The sequence below is a fragment of the Chiloscyllium punctatum genome, chromosome 1, assembly GCF_047496795.1.
Source record: "Chiloscyllium punctatum isolate Juve2018m chromosome 1, sChiPun1.3, whole genome shotgun sequence".
In the NCBI taxonomy this organism is placed as follows: Eukaryota; Metazoa; Chordata; class Chondrichthyes; order Orectolobiformes; family Hemiscylliidae; genus Chiloscyllium; species Chiloscyllium punctatum.
In genome coordinates, this window is record NC_092739.1 from 77048651 (window position 1) to 77072337 (window position 23687).

Genomic DNA, 23687 nt, shown 5'->3' on the forward strand with positions numbered 1-23687 from the left:
AAATGGTGACATCTTGAAAAATGTCCAGATTACAGAGGAGGAAGTGCTGGATGTCTTGAAACGCATAAAAGTGGATAAATCCCCAGGACCTGCTCAGGTGTACCCTAGAACTCTGTGGGAAGCTAGGGAAGTGATAGCTGGGCCCTTTGCTGAGATATTTGTTTCATTGATAGTCACAGGTGAGGTGCTGGAAGACTGGAGATTGGCTAATGTGATGCCACTATTTAAGAAAGGTGGTAAGGACAAGCCAGGGAATTATAGACCAGTAAGCCTGACGTCGATGGTGGGCAAGTTGTTGGAGGGAATCCTGAGGGACAGGATGCACATGTATTTGGAAAGGCAAGGACTGATTCAGGATAGTCAACATGGCTTCATGCATGGGAAATCATGTCCCACAAAATTGATTGACTTTTTTTTAAAAAGTAACAAAGAAGATTGATGAGGGCAGAGCAGTTGATAAGATCCATATGGACTTCAGTAAAGTGTTCGACAAGGTTCTCAATGGGAGACTGGTTAGCAGGGAGAACTCGCCATTTTGGATACAGAACTGGCTCAAAGGTAGAAGGCAGAGGGTGGTGGAGAACAGTTGTTTTTCAGACTGGAGGCTTGTGACTAGTGGAGTGCCAAAAGGATTCGTACTGGGTCCACCACTATTCTTCATTTATATAAATGATTTGGATGCGAGCATAAGAAGTATAGTTACAAAGTTTGCAGATGACACCAAAATTGGAGGTGTAGTGGACAATGAAGAAGGTTACCTCCAATTACAACGGGATCTTGATCAGATGGGCCAATGGGCCGAGGAGTGTCAGATGGAGTTTAATTTAGATAAATGTGAGGTGCTGCAGTTTGGGAAAGCAAATCTTAGCAGGACCTATACATTTAATGGTAAGGTCCGAGGGAGTGTTGCTGAACAAAGAGACCTTGGAGTGCAGGTTCATAGCTCCTTGAAAGTGGAGTTGCATGTAGATAGGATAGTGAAAAAGGCGTTTGTTATGCTTTCCTTTATTGGTCAGAGTATTGAGTACAGGAGTTGGGAGGTAGTGTACAGGATATTGGTTAGGCCACTGTTGGAATATTGCGTGCAATTCTGGTCTCCTTCTTATTAGAAAGATGTTGTGAAACTTGAAAGGGTACAGAAAAGATTTACAAGGATGTTGCCAGGGTTGGAGGATTTGAGCTATAGGATGAACAGGCTAGGGCTGTTTTCCCTGGAGTCAAGATTAGAGTGGTGCTGGAAAAGCACAGCAGGTCAGACAGCATCCAAAGAGCAGGAACATCAACATTTCAGGAATCTGATCTCCAGCATCTGCAGTCCTCACTTTCACCTGTTTTCCCTGGAGCATCGGATGCTGAGGGGTGACCTCATAGACGTTTATAAAATCATGAGGGGCATGAATAGGATAAATAGACAAAGTCTTTTCCCTAGGTTGGGGGAGTCCAGAACTAGAGGGCATAGAATGAGAGGGAGAAAAATATAAGAGACCTAAGGGACAACTTTTTCACACAGAGAATGGTACGTGTATGGAATGAGCTGCCAGAGGAAGTGGTGGAGGCTGGTACAAATACAACATTTAAAAGGCATCTGGATGGGTATGTGAATAGAAAGGGTTTAGAGGGATATGGGCCAAGTGCTGGCAAATGGGACGAGGTTAGGTTAGGATATTTGGTCGGCATGGACGAGTTGGACCAAAAGGATCTGTTTCCGTGCTATACGTCTCTATGATTCTATTTAATGGGAAATTTATTGATTCTGTTGTTCATCCATTTGTTGTTCATTCTTATGCGCTGGTTCTGATTGTATTAAAGAAGTTACACAAAGTGAAATCTTGCTGTTAATCTTTTTTTAAAACCAGAAGAACTGTGGATGCTGGAAAGCTGAAACAAAGATGGAAATTGCTGTAAAATCTCAGCAGGTCTGGCAGAGGATAGAAATCAGAGTTAACATTTTGGGTCCATTGATCCTCTTTCAGAACATTTTTCAATTTCTGCTTTTGTTCTTGCAATTTGTTCCAGAGGAAGCATTCAGTAAATTTGGTTATTTTGCGACAATAGTCTCGCCACAGGTGTTATAAAGTCACAAAAACGTCAACATCATAACCTATAATTGTATGGCACTTTTTATATTAAACCATTCAAAGCATTTCATGGGAGTAATTTACAAACGCAGTTTGGTAATGAGCAACAAGAAGGGATATTCAAACAGGTCACTAAAACTTGATTTTAACGAGTGTCTCAAAGGAGGAGGAGTGGTGTAGTTTATTCCAAGCTCATCGAAACATGGAAAATAGGATCAGGAGTAGACCATTCAGCCCATCAAGCCTGCTTCACCATTCAACATGATCGTGGCTGATCATTCAACTCCGTACCCCATTTCTGCTTTATCCCTATACCATACCCTTTGATATCTTGAATGGTGAAACCATCGCGGAAGAAAAATGTCTGAGGTGCAGTGGCCGGAAGAACGAGTGCAGAGATCTGAGGGTTGTAATACTAATGGCGGTTACAGATGTCAAATGATTTGTGGCCATGAAGCATTTAAAAACCAGAATAAACATTTTAAAATTGAGGCATTGCCTGATTTGAAACCAATGTAGATCAGCAAGCACATGAGTGTTGGGTGAATAACACTGAAAAACCTCTGCTTAAAAAAAAACTGCAAATGCTGGAAATGAGAAATAACAGAAATTGCTGGATAAACTCAGCAGGTCTGGCAACATGTGCGGAGAGAAAGCAGAATTAACATTTAAGGTCCAGAGAAGTTCTGAAGAAGGATCACTGGACCTGAAATGTTAATGGTGCTTTCTCTCCACATTTAAGTTTTTCCTGAGAAGCTCTGCTGACAGTTTTGCAACTCAACGGTCTCCAGTTTCTAGACGTAAGTTTGCAAGGCTGGTAAGGGAAGCAGAACTATGGACAAAATTTCAGCAGCAGGAAAGTGAACGGGAATGAACAAAGGCGATGCTACAGTTTTGAATATAGGCAACCTGGGTGATGGAGTGAATACATTATAGGGTACCAGGGTGCAAACAGTCTAGTGTTGGTGGCTAGATGTTATGGTTGGTATTGAAGTTAATTGCTTTGTTCTTCCCATCATTTAGTTGGAGAAAATTTCTGCTCATTGATAAAGAGCATGACAAATTTGATACTGGAGGTAATGAGAAGAACTTTGTGTTGTCTATCTTAATGTGTACCCTGACAGAGTTTCAGGTGTTATTATGGAAGGACAGCATGTAGATAAGAAATAGAGGCCAAAGGATAGGTCACTGGGGTATTCCAGAGCTCATGATGCATAAGTGATAAGAGAAATTCTCAAAGTCAAATTGCTCAATCATTTTCAAACTGCTGTCAGTCACCAAGTTGCATCCCACAGAAATTACTGTATATATAGCCATGTCTTAGCCAGTTAACTTTTTTATTTGTTTATATGAATTGGGTGTCACGAGCTGGGCCAACATTTTCTTGCTTATCCCTAATTGCCTTGCAGAATGTTAAGGCATTAAATAAAAATTCTAAACTGAGAGAATTGAGTTTAAATGAAAATGTATCCCTCTCACTGAAGGTAGAGCTGATACCGTCACATTGGAAAGAGCAGTTTATACCATTGCATTGGTGCTGAACTAACTAGTGTCTGTCACCTAGGTCCAAACCAAGGAGTGGTAACTTGATCAAGATACTGATTAAATCCTTGATAACAGCTTCAGAAACCATAGTGGGAAGAAGGAAAACATCTTGTTGACATACATGTAAATAAATTGAGAAAAGATTTGGAAAAGGATGAAAAGGTTAAACAAAAAAGAAGAACTTGAGTTCAGCTGAAAATATCACTAGTATTATTTAAACATATTGCAATTTTGGTAAGTTATTTGCATCTTAAGCAATTATGTCAGAGGAAGTACTGCTGCAAACACTTCTGAGCAGTAGTTTCCCTGTTCCGTAACCTAAAAAGATAAGTTTACTATTTGTATTCTGAAAATCCATTTGAAATAGGTGAAAGTAAGGGTAGGTACAAACCTATGTTTCGATATGTGCAATATTTTTATTTTATATGTCATACAGTAAGTTGCTTCAGTGCAGTTGTACGTTGGTTAGTTCAGTTATCTGGACAGCAGGTTTGTGATGCAGAATGACACCAGCAGCGCACGTTCAATTCCTATATTGACTGAGGTCACCATGAGGTCATCTTCTCAATCTTAAATCTTGCCTAACACACTGTGGCCTTCGGGTTAAACCATCACCAGTCATCTCTTTCTACTGAGACAGCAGTCCTGTGTTCCTCTGGGTACTATAGTGACTTTACCTTTACCTTTATGTACTTCAATGGATTATTAAGACAATTAATAAACTTGTGTCTTTTTAGATTACAGAAGTGGTAAAGCTCCAAAGTGGTATCATGCTACCACATTGTCCAGTTAGCATCTCCATCTTATAGTCACAGAAGGTTAGCTCAGCAGTCTCCCATTGCTTCCTCATCCTTAAATCTTTAGCACAAACCCATGTTACCATGGAGAATGACAGTTGCTTGAACCTCTCTGCAACTGGTGGCACTGTGTTTACAGTTTCTGAAATTTACCAGCTGTTAACTTTTGGATAGGAATGGTCTGTCCTTTAATTTGTGCAGTTGGTGGTTGAGAGGAGGTCCTTGTAGTTTCACTGGGGGCCTTGCCTGATACCAGTCAACTGAACAAAAAGTACACTTGTAAAACAAGGTTCTCAAACTTTTGAGTGTACTATCACTGTAGGTGAAAAACCAATTGCAAATTGCTACTCATCAATACAAGACAGAAATAAAACTTTGCTTCTCTCTTCCTGCTTACTTTTAACTTGTGTTCACTTCAGCTTTTACCTCTCTCTTGTTTGTGTCTTTGCATCTCTGAGATGGTCATAGAGATGTGCAGCACAGAAACAGATCCTTCGGTCCAACTCGTCCATGCCAACCAGATATCCTAAATAAATCTAGTCCCATTTACCAGTATTTGACCCATATTCCTCTAAACCCTTCCTATTCATGTACCCAGCCAGATGCCTTTTAAATGTTATAATTGTACCAGCCTCCAGCATTTCTTCTGGCAGCTCGTTCCATACAAGCACCACCATCTGCATGGAAAAAGTTGCCTCTTTGGTCTCTTTTAAATCTTTCCCCTCAGATTTTCAGCTTCCACATATTTTGCTTTACTTCTGACTGCAAAAATAGTAGTTTTTGAAAATCTCTGACATCAAAAAACAGTTTGTTTAGGTCATGACATGAAAGTAATCTATCCACAAAATATTTTTGATCAGAATTCTTCCATTACCATTTATTGCAAGTAGATGCATATAGAATAGGTTCTATGGTTCACAATCTCTAATCTTCCTTCATTATGCATATTAAATCAGGAATGATAATAGCCTGAGACCATTTAGTTTTAAAAAAAAATTTTTTTTTAAACTAAACTTAGACTATTATAATTTGACGTTGTGTTCTGAGATTTTCTGTCCCTGTGAATGATTTAAATATTTTCTTCTGCCTACTTTGTAAAACCATACTAAGTGAGTTTATATTCCTCCAGAGAAAGTTGAAATGTTGTTCTGTTGCCAGCATTAAGATGTTCCATAATCAGTAAATTTTTGGTTTCCTTTCAGCAGTGATGATCTAATGTTTGATAAATGAATTAATGACTACATTTTAGCCAAAGCATTTCTAATAGGAAATGTATGTAGGCTTCAATTTTGCTAATTGTGAGAATATGCCTTTTCATTGAGTGTCAATGCTGTTTACTACTTCTGGCATTCTTAAAGCTTTCTGGCAGCTTTACATGCTTGTGAATGCTCTCAGCCACATGTAAGAGTCAGCTCTTACAAGTTCGTTTCCTTCAAACACTCAACATTCTTGATGTCTGAAACATGTTTTACTTTCTATGAATCATAGTCTCTGGACTGTTTCTGGAATTGAAGCACTTTGACCAGAGTTGCCCATCAGGACTCTAGGGAATGCTATATTTCATTGTTATTTTAAAAATTTTTTTAAATGCATTTATTACTTTCAAAATGTTGCATCCCCATCTGAAATTCAGGCTTTACCATTTACTCCTTTTGTTCATTGTATTTATGTTTTTGTTATTTGCAGTGCAGTAGTACTGTTAGCATGTAGTGGAAATGTGCTTCATTTTGTTTCTCTATTGGCTTCAGTAACTTAGTTTTGAATCACCAAATTATCATACATTAAAATGATGAAAAAGACTTAAGGTAACCCAAAAATAAGTTTTAGAGAAGACCCCGTACCTTTTGCCTTTTAGGAAAAAGGCACAAGGTGCAGCCCAACAGATTTTTCTCTCTTTAACAAAAATTGTGAAGTTACAAATGGGTTTAATGGACTGGATCTAAATTGCTTGGTAATTGAAAGAGTGGTTATGACGAGTTGGTGGAATTTTGCAAAGGTGGGTGTTGTCTTCCAATGTAACACACAATGTGTGACTTTCTTACCTTTTGTTATTTCCCATTAACTCTACTACAAATAATTGTTTGAATTACTCTCAAGAATAGCTTAATCCACCTGAAATGTTTTTATCACATCAGCAAATAATTTTTGGTCCTCCTAAAAGCCTGAATTGTGAATCACAGAATTGTTATGATGCAGAAAACGTCCATTTAGGTCACTGTACCTGTACCAGCTTTTAAAACAATCATCATTACTTAGTGTCAGTCTTCTGCTTTATCCCCAAATTCTTGCACACTTTTTCTCCAAATAATCATCCAATTCTCTCTCGAATGCGTCTACCGAATCAGCTTTTACCACGTTTCCAAGCAGTGCATTCCAATCCCTAACCATTTGCTGTGTGGAAATGTGTTTACTTACCTCACCCTTATTACCTTTTTGTACATCACTTTAAATCTATTCTTGTTCCTTTTACTGACCTATCTACTCTGTAGCAAGGGTCTGAAACAAGTTCAACATCACCCCCTTGGTATTGTGCGCTGTGCCTTCATTAATAAAACTGAGGATACTCTATGCTGTCCACCTATCCTGCCATCTTCAATAATCTGTGTACGTATACACTCAGATCCCTCTGCTCCTGCACCCCCTTTAGAATGGTACCACATATTATCTCCATGTTCTTCCAATCTAAGTGTGTAGCCTCACACTTCTCTGCTTAGACCTCATCTGTCACTTTTCCATCTACTCCACCAACCTTGTCAATGTCCTTTCCGAGTTTTACACTGTTGGCCTCAGTTTATAATTCTTCCGAGTTTCATGTCATCTGCAAACTTTGAATCTAACCCTTCACTGATGGTCTTTCCTGTCTGTGCAAATTTTGATGAATACAAAGTATTTCTGCACAATAAAAGTAGAGATGTAATTTAGCCAGTTGTGGAATGAATAGTAAATATGTTTGATAGAAATCGGAAGATACTTCAATAGGGACATTTGTACAATGTTCGATGAATAGGGAGGTACATCTAATATATTTAAGAGGAAGAATCTTGTCATCATTGTAATTATATCAAGAAAATAGTAATTATATCAAGATTTTAATCTTTGTTCATTCCTCCACCCACAGTGATGAAGGTCGATATAGGCACAGAGATTATTCATCTGATAAAAGCTATGATCGTGATTACCATCATCGGGACAAGGTCAGCAGGGACAAAGAGGATCGGCATAAAGAGCGCCGACACCGGGACAAAGAAGAAGGGAGACACAAATCTTCCCGAAGGTGACAAAATTTATTGTTTCTAGTAAAGCTACGTATATTTTTATTTTCTTTAAAATAAAGCCATACTCCTTTTACACCACTGTGTTATGATGCATCAAGGGATGAAACAGCAACCATGATGCTAAAATACAGATTCACATCTGGCCTACCATTATTTTTGTGCTGATAAAGGCGAGGGATGTTGGTGACAAAGCTAAACCCTTCCCACTTGAAGGATTGTTAAACCAGTCACAATACCAGAAGGTGAAAATGAACTTATTATAATGACAGTTACCAGGGAAAGACACGAAGAAAATTGTTAGAATTAAAACAATTCAGAGAATCAGAAGAGGGGGCTACTGAGAATGTATGTGCATTGGTTTTAATTTTTCAAATTCCAGAAATGCACCACCAGATTGGTACAAGGCAAATGTTACTCCCCCATTCAAGAAAGGATGGAAACAGTTTAGCTACCTTTGTAGTTTTATGCTTTCTAAAATGTGTTATGCAAAAATGCTAGAATCTATTAGTAATGAGGTTATAGCAAAGCACTTAGAAAATCTTAATGCAGAACTAGTACAGTTTTGGGAAACGGAAGGTATGTTTGACCAATTTGTTGGAGTTGTTTGAGAAAGTTATAAGCAGCATAGACAAAGAGGAACCCATAGTAATATTGCCCTTATGTCTTGAAGGTATTGAAGGTAGTGTCACATCAGAGCCACGCAGACGCAGGGAGAATGTGCAAACTCCACACAGTCACCTGAAGCTGGAATTGAACCTGGGTCCCTGGTGCTGTGAGGCTGCATTGCAAGTGTTCATGATCTTAAGGAGTAAATTAAGAGGATGTGTAGAAAGGATTAATTGGCTTAAAGGAAGCACAGGTTAGTTTTTAGATTGGAGTGCTAGGGATCAGTCTTTGGGCCTCCACCACTTACAACTTATTAAATTAGATTCTCTACTGTGTGGAAATAGGCCATTTGGCCCAACAAGTCCATGCTGACCCTCTGAAGAGTAACAAACTCAGATCCATTTCCCTCTGACTAATGCACCTAACACTATGGGCAATTTAGCATGGCTAATTCACCTGACCTACACATCTTTGGACTGTAGCAGGAAACCGGAGCACCCGGAGGAAAGCCACGCAGACGCAGGGAGAATGTGCAAACTCCACACAGTCACCTGAAGCTGGAATTGAACCTGGGTCCCTGGTGCTGTGAGGCTGCATTGCCAACCACTGAGCCACCGTGCCACCCCAATTATATTTTGTCCCAATAAATGCACACACCCCCCCCCCCCCCCCCCCCCCCCTCCCCCCGCCGCATTTATATCTTGGATATAAATGACTTGGATAAGAAACCAAATATATGTCACTAAATTTGCTATTTGATGCAAAGATAGGTAAGAAAGATCAATATGAACAGGGTCTAAAGTCTGCAAAGGGTACTTACAGATACGTTAGGTCATCAGAGGAAATTTGGTAGATGAAATATAAGAGGAAAATGTGAGCTTGTCCACTTTCGCTGGAGGAATAGAATATTATGGAATATTAGAATATAGATGTTTTGCTACACTTGTACAGAGCATTGGTTAAGCCATATTCACAGTTTATATTCCTTATTTGAAAAAAGGATGCAGATTTATTGAAAGCAATTTGGGGAAGATTTACTTGATTGATGTCTAGGATAGGGATTACATTGAGGAAATGTTGGACAGGTTAGGCTGTATCTAGTGGAGATTAAATGAATAGGAGGTGATCTTATTGAGACCTACAGGTCTTGAGAGCACTTGACAGGGTGGATGCTGAAAGGATGTTTACCCTTGTGGGAGAGACAGACTAGGGAATACAGTTTTGAAACTGAGATTGAGAAAAGTATTTTCTGAGAGTCTTGAGTCTTTGGAAATTCTTTTACCCCAGATAGCAGGGTGAGTTGATATTTTTAAGGAAGAGGAAGATTTTTGACTACTAGGGGAACCTAAGGTTTTTGGGGTAATTGGGAATGTGGCATTGGTTTGTGGCCTCAAACAGCTTGTTCAATGGAGGAATAGGTTAGAGGGACCAAATAGCCTACTTCTGCTCCTAATTGTTTCTTTTTGTAGGTTCATATGTTTGTCTGAACCAAACATCCTGGCTGAGTCCGAGCCTTGCTAAAGCACACAACTATAAAATTGCACCATTTCTTCATTTCCTACCAAAACTAATGAATAAAGTGGTAGTTTTCAAAATTAATTCTACATGGTTGATGGATTCTTCAAGAAGAATTGGATCACAGAGTGCCCAAGCTCACTGCAGTGAAGATGAATTTAAGCAGCAAGAGTGCCTTTCAACTGTTTGCGAGAGCTAAATTTGAATCCAGGTTCCCCATCAAAAGGCCACTTATACTCCATTACATTGATTAATTCCCCAAAGTTGTGTAGTATGTCTGAGAAAATCGTAGGCAATATGACAAGATTTTCTAATTGCTTGTAAACCTGTGAAAATTTTCCTGACTTGTAGCTTGAATTTGTATTTTATTCAATCAATTACTTAGTTTGAACCATGTTCCACACCGTCCAGTTCTAAATTTTTTTGTTTGTAATCTGAAATCTGTGGATTTGAAAAGCTATCCTAACATCTTGGAGAGATTTTGATCTGTGAAAAGTGATTTGGGAAATAGATGTTGCTTATAACAGACCAGTGACAGTAACAATTGCTCTTCCATAGCAGCAGCAGACGACGCCATGATAGTGAAGAGGTGGATGGCCATAAACGACATAAACACAAGAAATCTAAACGAAGCAAGGAAGATAAAGAAGCCAGTGAGGAAATTTCCCAGGAACCAGAGCCCAGTGAGGCTGCTAGCAGTAATTAAATCTCTGGTTTCTTACCTATTGGTTATAATGCTGAGATTGGAATGGAAAATATTGGAAATGCTTGAAATTCATTCAGGTAATGGTGATCTACTAAATAGAATTTCTGCAGAAGTCAGAAATTCATAATTATTTCAAAGGACTGTTGAAGTGTTGGTGCTTTTTAGCATCTACTATGTTATTAAAACATAATTACAATGCTTGTATTAGTTTATTGAAGATTAATAAAATTTGTTTTTTTGTTTAAAAGCTGGTCGTTGTACTTTTAACAACTGTAAATAGGAGACTTAGTATTCCTGAAGATTCTACACAGGACACTTCTCTTTTACAGTACCAGTTATTAAGTATACTTGTTATTTGTCCTTGCTGGATTCTTATTTTCTCCAGATATATTTGTGTGGGGTCTGTATCTAGTCATAATAGTATTTTTTTTATTTCATGCAAGCTGATTAAGTAAATATGAAGATATTGCACTTCCTGTTTTTGGGCACACTTCTTTTACCTCCATTAGTTCAGTATGTATCTGAAATCTCTCTGACTTAATGTATGTAATGCACCTGTTCTGTTGAACTGAGGAGTCAGTACTAAATAAGCATCAATGAATATCTGAACTTGTTTCCTGAAAGTACAAGTTGATTATAGCCACCATATTTGCAGCACAGGTACTTCAGATATTTCTAAAAAGTTAATTAAGATGTGGTACGATTTACTCAAGGTATTCTTTCAACTTTTTTTTTGTAAATAAGAAACATACTCATTATTGGTCATTGACATCTGATTTTACTGAAAGTTTGCTATAACATTTGAAGTATCCGTTTAAGAAAATCTATTCACCAAAACTTGTGTATATTTCAATCCCTTTTCAACTCGATTAAAATTGGATGAACAAGATGCATTTGAGTTCCTTAATCAATTTTAAATATCCAACGCCTATGAGTGCTTAAACTAAGACTTTTTTTTTTCAGAAAATATAATTTAAATATCAAAGCAACTTCAGAAAATGCGAAGTAAGCTTTATAACTTATCAGAGATATATAAAGCCATTTCAGTGTTTTTGCTTCTATGCTGAATTAGTAGCCTTTTATGTAGTTCTTTTCATGACAAGTTGGTATAACCTAATCTATAGGTGGCTGCCAGGCCAGGACACCACGGTGAGTATAACCTTTCCTCTCGCTTCCTTGAGCATCTTCACTAGACATGGATGACTAATTCCTGACGTACTCTTTCCATTGATGGCCAAAATCATATCTCCACACCTGTAATGACAAAACAGTATGAGTCATGCACTTTAAATAAATTTATAGTAATTAACCAAATCAGTCACAAACCAACAATTTCAGTGGATATTGTTTCCCCATAGTACATATGTTTCCAGTTCTGATAAGGAGGTAAATTTTCTAGGTTGTCAAATTAGGTGTATGTGCCTTAAAGCAAATGCTTGAAGAGAGCACTCGTGCATATCTCTACCACACCATTAATTCTTTATTATGTAGCTAGTCCTTAAACATTGTCCTGGTTTGGCTGATGCTCTGTAACTTGTGTTTAAAAAAATATTCTTCCATTTCCATTTCCATCTCTGTGACAAGGTCTTTCCAACAACATATTATTTTGAGAGCAATGACAATATCTGGCACAGCGGTTGAGACAACATTCTAGATAATACAACCCACAATATAATCTTCAATATAAAGCAATTTACCCTATTTCATAATGTTAACGGATCTTTTAAATAGTTCCAGGATTTAGATCTGCATGCTGCTTAAAAATACATCAATCTTCCTTGAGTCTCTCTGTCTACTAAGTTTAGTTGAAATCCATCTATTATATGTTGAGATGCTTTGTTTATGGATAAATAGAATAACAGGCAAGGGGGAAGATATTACTACTTTACACCTTCAGTGCTGGAGGTACTACAACAGTGTTGAGAATCCATCTACGTTCTACTGTGTACCCCTCTTTCATTTCAGCATTTCACTGTTCTAATTGTTAGACAGGCCGCTTGGACTTAATCATGATTATAGTTTCCATTCTGTGAGGCGTTGCATGGATATTTGGAATGTTGCCAGTCTAAACTCATGAGGTTTAGTAAAGGGGTGTAAATAGTGATGATTAAAATTCCAACTATAAAATCACGTGGTGATCATGTTAATAAATGCACACATTCAATTTCTCAAAGGTGCTGAGTGCTGTTAAGCTGAATTAAGGTTAAGTATGGATGCTGCTGAGTTAGATTAATTACCTCATTTTAGATACAAATTTAACATTTCCTTCCAACTTTTTCCTTCTGAATGGCCATTGTATTTTTTTAAATTTAATATATTTGCTGTGAAACACTTTGGAATGTTCTGTGAGTATGAAGGGTGTTAATTTATTTTGTTTTCCTTTTACCTGACAGAACTTATCCTTCTCTAAATAAGCAATGTCAGATGACATCTCCAGTACCTTTGCGTTTGTATGGTATTTATGACAATATTTTTTCTTAAAGACCTAGAAAACTAGTCTACACCTTAGATACAAATCTGTGCAGAAGAAATTACTCTCCCACTGTACACTTCATAGCCTTGTATCTAAAACAGCTCCATTGAGTCTTAACTTTTAAACATTTCAGTTTCTTCCAAATATCTCACCCATTCATATGAAAATGAATGGTGTGCCACAATTATACCTAGTATATATTAATAACTTGGCTGAGGAAAGTGAATGTACAATAGCCAAATTTGTCAATGACGAATAGATGGGAAGGCAAGTGGTGAAGTTGACACAGTCTGCAGAGGGATATGTAAGTAGGTTTTTTAAAAATTCACCATTGGGATGTGGACATTGCTGGCTGACCAGCATTTATTACCTGTCCCTACTTGTCATTGCAAAGGTGGTGGTGAGCTGTCTGTAAGGTATCATTCCATGAGTATGACTATGTCAGGCTATTGCCTGACTAGTCTGTGAGACAGGGTTTGGATTAGAATGGTGCTGGAAAAGCACAGCAGGCCAGGCAGCATCTGAGGAGCAGGAAAAACGACATTTCAGGCAAAAACCCTTCAGCAGGGCTGAAGGCAGGGAGCCTTCAGGGTGGAGAGATAAATGTGAAGGGGATGCGGCTGGGGACAAGGTAGCAAAGAGTACAATAGGTAGATGGGGGTGGGGATGAAGGTGATATGTTAGAGAGGAGGGTGGAGTGGATAGGTGGGAAGGAAGATTAACAGGTAGGACGGGTCATGAGGATGGTGCTGAGCTGGAAGATTGTAACAGGGGTAAGGTGGGGGGAGAAGAAATGAGGAAATTGGTGAAGTCCACATTGATGCCCTGGGGTTGAAGTGTTCCGAGGCGGAAGATGAGGTGTTCTTCCTCCAGGCGTCAGGTGGTGAGGGAGCAGTGGTGGAGGAGGCCCAGGACCTGCATGTCCTCGTCAGAGTGGGAGGGGGAGTTGAAATGTTAAGCCACAAGGCAGTGGGCTAATTGGTGCGGGTCTCCTGGAGATGTTCCCTAAATCGCTCTGCAAGAAGGCATCCAGTCTCCCCAATGTAGAGGAGACCGCATCGGGAGCAACGGATACAATAAATGATATTGGTGGATGTGCAGGTGGAACTTTGATGGATGTGGAAGGCTCCTTTGGGGCCTTGGATGGAGGTGACGGGCGAGGTGTGGACACAGATTTTGCAATTCCTGCAGTGGCAGGGGAAGGTACCAAGAGGGGAGGGTGGGTTGTTGGGGGGCAATGCCACGACCAGATAGTCACAGAGGGAATAGCCTTTGCGGAAGGGGGTGGGGAGGGAAATATATCCCTGGTGGTGGGTTCCATTTGGAGGTGGCAGAAATGTCAGCGGATGATACGGTTTATACGAAGGTTAGTAGGTTGGAAGGTGAGGACTGGTGGGGTGGGGGGGGTTCTGTCCTTGTTGCGATTGGAGGGATTGGACAGTTCTCCCAATTCTGGTACTAGCCCCCACATGTTAGTAAAGAGGACTTTGCAGGGTTACAGTGCTTTTTTTTTCTATTTCCAAGGTGAATGCCAGTGGTCTATCTGGTTTTATTGCTTTGTTGAGACTTTGTAGTGCCTGAACGGCTTGCTCTGTCTTTCAAGACTGCAGTTGAGAGTAAATCACATTACTGTGGGTGTGAAGTCACATGGAATCCAGACCAGGCGAAGACAGCAGATTTCCTTCCTAGATGGGATACATGGTCATCAATAGATTCTTAATTCCATCTACAGTGGCTGAATTTGAACCGATGCCTTTTAAGGAGTTTCTGGATTAGTGGTCTAACTGTATCACCACTAGGCCATTGCCTTCCTGCCATATGTCAGGTACATATAATTATTAGGCAACTTACTGCAATTTAGCACTGGAATGTAACCTTCACCATTGTGTTGGAGTTGAGCATCTTCAGGAGTAGAAAGAGAGGGGTTTTGGCTGTTTTGCCTGATGAGTAGAATTTATGACACTTTTCTGCTGAAGTCTGAAAATAAGAGTCTTCAGTTTGTGCTTGGGTTCAGTTTTTTTTAAGAAGGGCTTGCTAGGTTTGATACTGATATTAGTGTGGAACGAACAGGAAAAAGTACAATCAAGTGTTCAGAATTGGTATTATTCAAGTACATAGAGCAGGAATCCTAGAGTGATTTAATTAACAAAATAGGGATGACAAGTCGAGTGATGCTGCATCATATGGGAAGCTGCTGGCCTCCAAGGTGTTTGACAGTCAACACATCACTTGCAGCTAAAACAACTTCTGCTCCAAGCTGCTGACACTGCACCACTTCACGGTGGGGAAAGTTACCTGGACATTGATTCAATAGGCGGCCACACCCCTTTGAATTAGAAACTTCAAACTGTGATCAAGGATAGGAGTCTGAATTGTAGGTGAGACAGGTTTGGGGAAACAAGGGACAATGCTCAGAAATTTAAAAATACAAAAGGAATATCTCTTAAATGCAGATAGTATTTAGAACAAAATAAGTAAGTGAATTATCAGCACAAATACAGGCTCGTGACTATGACCATGTAATCAAAGTTATAGGAGATATAGAAGGAGATCAAAGCTAGGACCAAAATATTCTATTGTATTGACTTTTCAAAAGGAGTAGCAGCAAAGAAGGTTAGTGAGGTAGATGTTAATACAAGATAGAGTCTGTGATTGCAAGAAATAAACAGGCATTGGATGATATTGCATCCATATGGATCAAGGTAAAAAATAACAGAAAAAAAACAGTATAGCGTAGGGACAGGCCCTTCAGCCCACCAAGCCTGAGCCATCTCTTTATAAAGACATCAAGTAAAAAACTGTTACCTTAATGCAGTCCATACCCCTCTATTCCCTGTCTGTTCATGTACCTACCAAGATGCCTTTTAAACATATCTGCTTCTACAATCTCTTCTGCCAGTGCATTCCAGGCACTTACCACCTTCTGAGTTCAAAAAGAAAGCATACCTCTCACATCCCCTTTGAATTTTCCCCCTTTCCCTTAAAACCCATCTCTGGTATTTGACATTTCTCCCCTGGAAAAAAGATTCTGACAAACCATTCTATCGCTCTGATAATTTTGTAAACTTCTATCAAGTCGCCTCTCATCCTTCAGTAAACCAAGTTTGTCCGATCTTTCTTTGTAGCTAATATCTTGAAAGCCACGCAACATCCTGGTAAACCTTTTCTGTACCTGCTCCAAAGCCTCCACATCCTCGTAGTGTGGTGACCAGAACTGTCTACAATATTCCAAATGTTGCATTGACCTGTGGAACCAATCTGAAGCCCATTTAACCTTCACTATTCCATTCTTGTCCATATGCCTATCCAATGACCATTTAAATGCACTTAATGTTGGCAAGTCTGTTACTCTTGCAGGCAGTGCGTTCCATGCCACTACTACTGAGTAAAGAAACTACTTCTGACGTCTGACCCATATCTATCACCCCTCGATATAAAGCTATGTCCCCTCGTGCTAACCATCGCCATCCGAGGAAAAAGGCTCTCACTGTCCAACCTATTTAACCCTGTGATTATCTTGTGTCTCAATTAAGTTGCCTCTCAACCTTCTATCTAACAAAAACAGCCTTAAGTCCCTCAGCCTTTCCTCATAAGACCGTACCTCCATACCAGGCAACATCCTAGTAACTCTCCTCTGAACCCTTTCCAAAGCTTCCACATCCTTCCTATAATGCAGTGACCAGAACTGTATGCAATACTCCAAATGTGGCCCCAGCAGAGTTTTGTACAGCTGCAGAATGACCTCATGGTTCTGAAACTCAATCCCTCTACTAATAAAACCTAACACACTCTATGCCTTCTTAACAGCCTATAAACCTGGGTAGCAACTTTCAGTGATCTATGTACCGGGACACCAAGGATCTTACCATTACTCTGCATTCCTGTTGGTCCATCCAAAGTGAATCGCCTCACACTTTTCTCCATTTGCTACCTCTCAGTCCAGCTCTGCAGTCTCCCTGTAATCTACAGCATCCTTCTCACTATCCACAACTCTACTGACCTTCGTGTCATCCACAAATTTACTAACCCATCCTTTTATGCCCTCATCCAGGTCATTTATAAAAATGACAAACAACAATGGACCCAAAATAGATTCTTGTGTACCCCACTAGTAAATGAACTCCAGGATGAATACTTCCCATCAACGGTCACCCTCTGTTTTCTTTCAGCTAGTCAAACAGCTAAATCATCATCAATCCCATATCTCAGTATTTTGTACAATAGCCTACCGTGGGGAACCTTATCAAACGCCTTACTGAAATCCATATACACCACATCAACAGCTTTACCCTCATCTACCAGTTTGGTCACCTTCTCAAAGAACTCTAAGGTTTGTGAGGCACAACCTACCCTTCACAAAACCGTGCTGACTATCCCTAATCAACTTATTCTTCTCTTGATATTTATAATTCCTATCTGTTATAATCCTTTTCAACACATTACCCACAACCGAAGTAAGGCTCGCTGATCTAAAATTTCCTAGAGAATCCTGGGATAAAACTCATCCAGCCCAGGGGACTTATCTATTTTTACATAATCCAGAATTCTTATCACCTCCTCCTTATGCACCTTAATCTCATCTAGTCAAGTAGCCTGATTCTCAAAATTGTCCTCAACCATATTGTCTTTTTGACAGTATTCACACTGGAAAAAGTATTTAGCACTTCCCCTATCTCCTCTGACTCTACACACAACTTCCCACTACTATGACTAGAGTAAGATTAGAGCCAATCAAGCATTCTATTATTCCTGATACAGCTATGGAACACCATTATGGTCTTCCTTGATCCTATCCGCCAATGATTTCTCATGTCCCCTCCTGGATTTTCTTAGCTATCTCTTTAGGTTTTTCCTGATTAATCTGTAACTTTCAAGCGCCCGAACTGAGCCATCACACCTCATCCTAACATAAGCCTTGTTTTTCCTCTTGAAGAGAGATTCACCTTCCTTAGTAAACCACGGCCCCCACGCTCGACAACTTCTTCCCTGCCTGACCGGTACCTACTTATCAAGGACCCCAGTAGCTGGGCCTTGAATAAACTCCACATTTCAATTGTGCCCATCCCTTGCAGTTTCCTTCCCCATCCTATGTATCCTAAATCTTGCCTAATTGCATCCTGAAGAAGGGCTGATGTCCGAAATGTCGATTCTCCTGTTCCTTGGATGCTGCCTGACCTGCTGCGCTTTTCCAGCAACACATTTTCAGCATTAATTGCATCATAATTGTCTTTCCTCCAGCTGTAACTCTTGCTCTGCGGTATATATCTATCCCTTTCCATCACTAAAGTAACCACAACTGAATTGTGGTCACTATCACCAAAGTGCTCACCTACTTCCAAATCTAACACCTGGCTGGGTTCATTACTCAGTACCAAATCTAATGCGGCCTCGCCCCTTGTTGGCCTGTATACATACTGTGTCAGGAAACCCTGCTGTACCCACTGGACAAAAACTGACCCATCTGAAGTACCTGAACTATAAAATTCCCAGTCAATATTTGGAAAGTTAAAGACCCCATAACAACTACTCTGTCACTCTTGCTCCTATTGAGGATCATCTTTGCTATCCTATCCTCTACATATTATTTGGAGGTCTATAGAAAACTCCCAACAGGGTAACCTCTCCTTTCCTGTTTCTAATCTCAGCCCATACTACCTCGGTAGACGAGTCCTCAAACATCCTTTCTGCAACTGTAATACTGTCCTTGACTAACAATGCCACAACACCCCCTCTTTTACCGTTTTCTCTGTTTTTACTAAAACATCTAAATCCTGGAACCTGCAATAACCATTCCTGTCCCTGTTCTACCCATGTCTCTCAAATGGCCACAGCATCAAAATCCCAGGTACCAACCCATGCTGCAAGGTCACCCACCTTATTCCAGATGCCTCTAGTGTTGAAATAGACACAATTTAAACCACCTTCTTGCGATCTTGAAATCTTAGTTCTGACTTCACTACTATCATCCTCCCGTATACTTGAGCTACAATGTCTGTTCCCACTCCCCTGCTGAATTAATTTAAACCCACCCAAAGAGCATTCACCCATCTGGTTCAAGTGAAAATCATCCTGTTTGTAGTGGTCCCCCGTATCCCAGAAAGAGCCCCAATTATCCAGGAGTCCAAAACCCTCTTTCCTGCACCATCCCTGTAGCCACATGTTCAACTCCTCTCTCCCTATTCCTTGCTTCGTTAGCACAAGGCACGGGCAACAAACCAGAGATAACTACTTTGTTTGTTCTAGCTCGAAATTTCCACCCTCGCTCCCTGACTTTCTGCTTTAAATCCCCATCTCTCTTCCTACCTATTTGGACCATGACTTGGGGCTGTTCCCCCTCCCCCTCAAGGATCCCAAAAACACGATCAGAGTCATCACGAACCCTGGCACCTGGCAGGCAACACACCAACCGTGAGTCTCTCTCATTCCCACAGAACCTCCTATATGTCCCCCTAACTATGGAATCCCCAGTGCCTAATGCTCTGCTCCTCTTCCTCTTCCCTTCTAAGCAACAGGGATAGACTGTTCCAGAGACCTGTGCCCCATTGCTTATCCCTGGTAAGTCATTCCCCCCGAACAGTATTTAAAACGGCTTTCCTGCGCTGCCTGCCCGTTCCCTTTCCATCACCTGATGGTAACCCATCTACCTTCTTCTTGTACCTGAGGTGTGACTACCTCCTTGTAACTCCTCTCAATAGCCCCCTCCACCTCCTGAATGTCTGATGTTCATCCAACTCCAGCTCCAGTTCCCTAGCGCTATTTTCGAAGAGCTGGAGTTGGGTGCACTTCCCACAGATGCAGTCAGCAGGGACACTACTAGTGACCCTTACCTCCCAAATTCTGCAGGAGGAACATTCAACTGCCCTAACCTTCATTCCCACTATTCTAAATTCCCAACGATACTACTGAAAAATTAAATAAAAAAGAAATAAAGAAACCAGTCACCTTACCAATTGGCATATAGAAACATTTTTTGGTTAGAGGAGAAGGAGGACGACAGGTGGGGGACACTACCTGAATAGTGTTTCGGGTAAAACAATTACCCAAATATAAAAGGCTCACTCATCCAGCACTCCTGTGCCTGCTCCTGCTCAGTGTGCGCTCTGCTTATTTACAAGGTAAACCTTTATATCTTTCAAAAATTTACTTTCCTGTCAGGCCTCTGGTCCTTGCTCCTTCCACTCCAACTGTCTCTGATAAAAAGTGAAGAACGCTGACCTCCTGAAGTAAGCTTTTACATCTTTTAAAATTTACCTTTCCGTCGGGCCTCTAGTCATCGCTGTCAGTTAGGTCATATGACTTGCCAATATACTTCATACCCCAACTGATGAAGGTAAGCATGTCATACGCCTTCTTGACCACCTTATCTTCTGTTGCCACCTTCAGGGAACTGTGGACCTGTATGCTCTCGATCCCCGTTTTTGAAGGTTCGGCATTTACTGTATTCTTCCTCTTGCATTTTACCTTCCAAACTGCATCACTTGAAGACTACTCTTATCATAGGTAATTTAAAATTTATGGAATTATGGTCATTAATCTCAAAAAGCTCCCCCAACAACATGGATCACCTGGCAGGCTTATTCCTGAATACCGGCTCTTGTATGGCCCCCTTCCCCGGTTGGACATTTACATATTGCTTCAAGAAACCCTCTTGGTCTTGCCTAACGAACAGCTTCCCCACCCCGGCTCCCTCCAAGTCCCTGGTGCTAAGCGAGTCCCAGTCAATGTAGAGGAAGTTACAATCATCCAACACAACGCCCTGTCATTTTCACATTTTTCCAAAACCTGTCCACGTACCTGTTCCTCTATTTACCTGTGGCTGTTTGGAGGCCTGCAGTATAATCCTATCAGAGACAAGATGCCTTCCTGGCTGAGCCCTCCAAGTTGTCCTTTCCTCAATACAGCTGTGATATTCTGCCTAATCAATAATGCAACTCCTATCCAGCTCGTCTGAAATACCTAAATCCCAGAATGTTAAGCTGCCAGACTTGTCCCTCTCAGTTGAAAAGTGTGACACTGGAAAAGCACAGCAGGGCAGGCAGCATCCGAAGAGCAGGAAAGTTGTCATTTTGGACATAGGTCTTTCATCCTGATACGTCGACTGTCCTGCTTCTTGGAATGCCACCTGATCTGCTGTGCTTTTCCAGCACCACACTTTTCAACACCAACTTTCCAGCATCTGCAGTCCTCACTTTCTACTTATTCCTCTCTCAACCAAGTCTCTGTAAAAACTACAACAACACAGAGCTTGGATTAATAAATATAGCTATGTTCACCTGCCTTACGTTATCCTCCTCAAGTTAAAAACAAATAGACTTCAGACTGCCAATCCTGTTGTGTTCAGTAACCTCTCCCTGTTTATTATTCCTTTTGGCATTTCTGGCCTTAGTCTCTAACTCCTCCTCAGTCATTTCACTTGCCGACATAGTGCTTTGGTTCCTGTACTACTGGCACACTAGTTTAAACCCTCCCGAGTAACACCAGCATATTGGTGCTCCTCCAACCAGTCCTCTTGCACAGGTCCCACCTGCCCAGCACATCCCAACAATCCACATAGCTAAAAAGCTGATACAAGGAGGAGGGCTTCTGCTAAGTATTAAACTGTACTACCTTCCTATTCCTCGCCTCACTGTCATGTGGCACAAGGAGTATTCCCATGATAACAACCCTCGAGTTCCTGATTTTCAACTTACAACTTAACTCGCTGAAGTCCCTTTGCAGGACCTTGTCCCCCTCTTCCTGCCCATGTTGTTAGTACCAATGTGTACCACAACCTCTGGCCCTCTCTTTCAAGAACGTCCTTAGGTGTGACCCTCCCCGCCCCCAACCCCAACCCCTATCTATGTTGCTTTCCACCTCTTGCATGCTTCTAAGTGTGTCCAACTGCCGCTCCAACTGATCCATGTAGTCTGACAGCGCTGGAATTGGACACACTTCCTGCAGACGTTTCCCACACTCCACAGGAGAAGCACACTACCCCACTGACTGCCATTTTTACCCCCAGCAACTACTTAATTAAAAATACATTTCTACTAAATTAATTTATAGGTAACTAGATGGTTCTTAGCATTAGATTCTTACTAAAATATTAATACATTCGTCTACAAACAACAAGATGACGACACTGGTAGCAGAAGTCTATAGATCCCTCATGGTAATTATATGGTGGGACAGAAAATCAATCAGGAGATAATGAGGCCACGTTTAAGAAAATAAAGGCAGTACACTAATCATAGGTGACTTTCATCTTAATGGAGATTTCAAAAATCAAATTGGCAAAGATAGCCACCGAGAGAATTCAGAGTTTACTTGGGCCAGTTCCACGCACAATATGTTGCCGATCTAATCAGGGATCAAGCTATTTTGAACCTGGTAATGTGTAATCAGGCATGTTAAATAAACAATCTCTTTGGAAACAATGACCATAATATGGTATAATTTATCATTTCAGTTTGAGAGTGAGAAACTTGAGTAAGAAACAACTGTGCGAAAGTGAGTACTGCAGAAGCTGGAGATTAGAGTCAAGAGTGCTGGAAAAGCACAGCAGGTTAGCAGTATCCGAGGAGCAGGAAATTGACATTTCAGGTAAAAGCCCTTCATCAGGAATGAAGCTGGGAGCCTCTATTGAACGCAACAAATGTAAAATTATATAGGGGCAAGAGTAGAACTGGAGTGGACTGGGAAAGGAGTTCAACAGTAAAGATGACTGACAAAATGTCAAATGTCTAAGAAAATAGTTCATGAATCACTGCAAAGCTATATTCCAATGAGGAACAATTATTCTAGGAAGAGGATAAACCAACCATGGTTAACCAGGGAAGTCATGAATAATATCAAATCTAAAAAAAATGGAATGTTGCAGAGATTATTGTTAAGCCAAAAGGCTGGGATAGTTCAAAAAGCCAACGAAAGATGATGTTACATTAACAAAGAGGAGAAAACAAAGGGAAACCAGCAAGTAATATAAAAATGGACAGTAGAGTGCCTTTAAGTATATAAAAGGAAGAGAGAGGCTAAAGTAAATATAGGCCCCTTTGACAATGAGGCTGAGGAAATAAAGCTGGAATGTAGCAGAGGAGTTGAACAAATATTTTGTATCAATCTTCATGGTAAAGGACATTAATAGCATTCCAGAAATATTACAACAAGGGACTAAAGTGGGGGGGGGGGGGGGGATAAACATCGTAATAGTACTGGAGAAACTAATAGGGTGAAAAGCCAATAAATCACCTCAATCTGATGAGCTTAATTTTAAAGGAATTTCCAGGAAGCAGTAATCTGCCAAGAATCCTGAAAATCTGGAAAAGTCCTGGAGAAATGAAAACTGTCAATGTAACACTCTTATTCAAAAAGGAAGGGAGACAAAAAGAGATGCCTAAAGGCCAGTTAGCTTAACATCTGTTAGTGAGAAGATCTTAACATTATAAAGAATGTAATAGCAGAGAATTTAGAAATATGTAATATAATCAAGCAGAATACACATGGCTTCATTATGGGGAAATAATGCCTGACAAATTTATGAATTATTTGAGGAGGGTACAAGGTGGATAGTTAAAGGGGAACCAGTTGGAAATCCAAATGTATTATATCAAAAGGCATTTGATAAGGTACTACACGTAAGGCTACGAAATAAGGTGGTGTAGGGAGTTTTGTATCTAGATGGACAGATGCTTGGCTAATAGAAGGTAGAGTTGG

General features: G+C 40.3%; 2 protein-coding genes across 9 annotated transcripts in view; one reads left to right on the top strand and one right to left on the bottom strand.

Annotated features, from left to right (window-relative positions):
• fip1l1a (FIP1 like 1a (S. cerevisiae)) overlaps window positions 1-10993 on the top strand; it is a 109429-nt gene extending 98436 nt beyond the window's left edge. For 2 of the 3 annotated variants that reach the window (XM_072569462.1, XM_072569444.1), the window contains exons 15-16: window positions 7539-7694; window positions 10375-10993. In XM_072569462.1, the coding sequence (XP_072425563.1) occupies window positions 7539-7694; window positions 10375-10522 (304 nt within the window). In that variant the 3' untranslated portion in view covers window positions 10523-10993. The remainder of the gene's footprint in view (window positions 1-7538; window positions 7695-10374) is intronic. The other variant, XM_072569454.1, reaches the window with a different exon arrangement.
• Window positions 10994-11277: 284 nt separating this feature from the next.
• lnx1 (ligand of numb-protein X 1) overlaps window positions 11278-23687 on the bottom strand; it is a 220510-nt gene continuing 208100 nt past the window's right edge. For all 6 annotated transcript variants that reach the window (XM_072569430.1, XM_072569412.1, XM_072569388.1 and 3 more), the window contains one exon: window positions 11278-11776. In XM_072569430.1, the coding sequence (XP_072425531.1) occupies window positions 11641-11776 (136 nt within the window). In that variant the 3' untranslated portion in view covers window positions 11278-11640. The remainder of the gene's footprint in view (window positions 11777-23687) is intronic.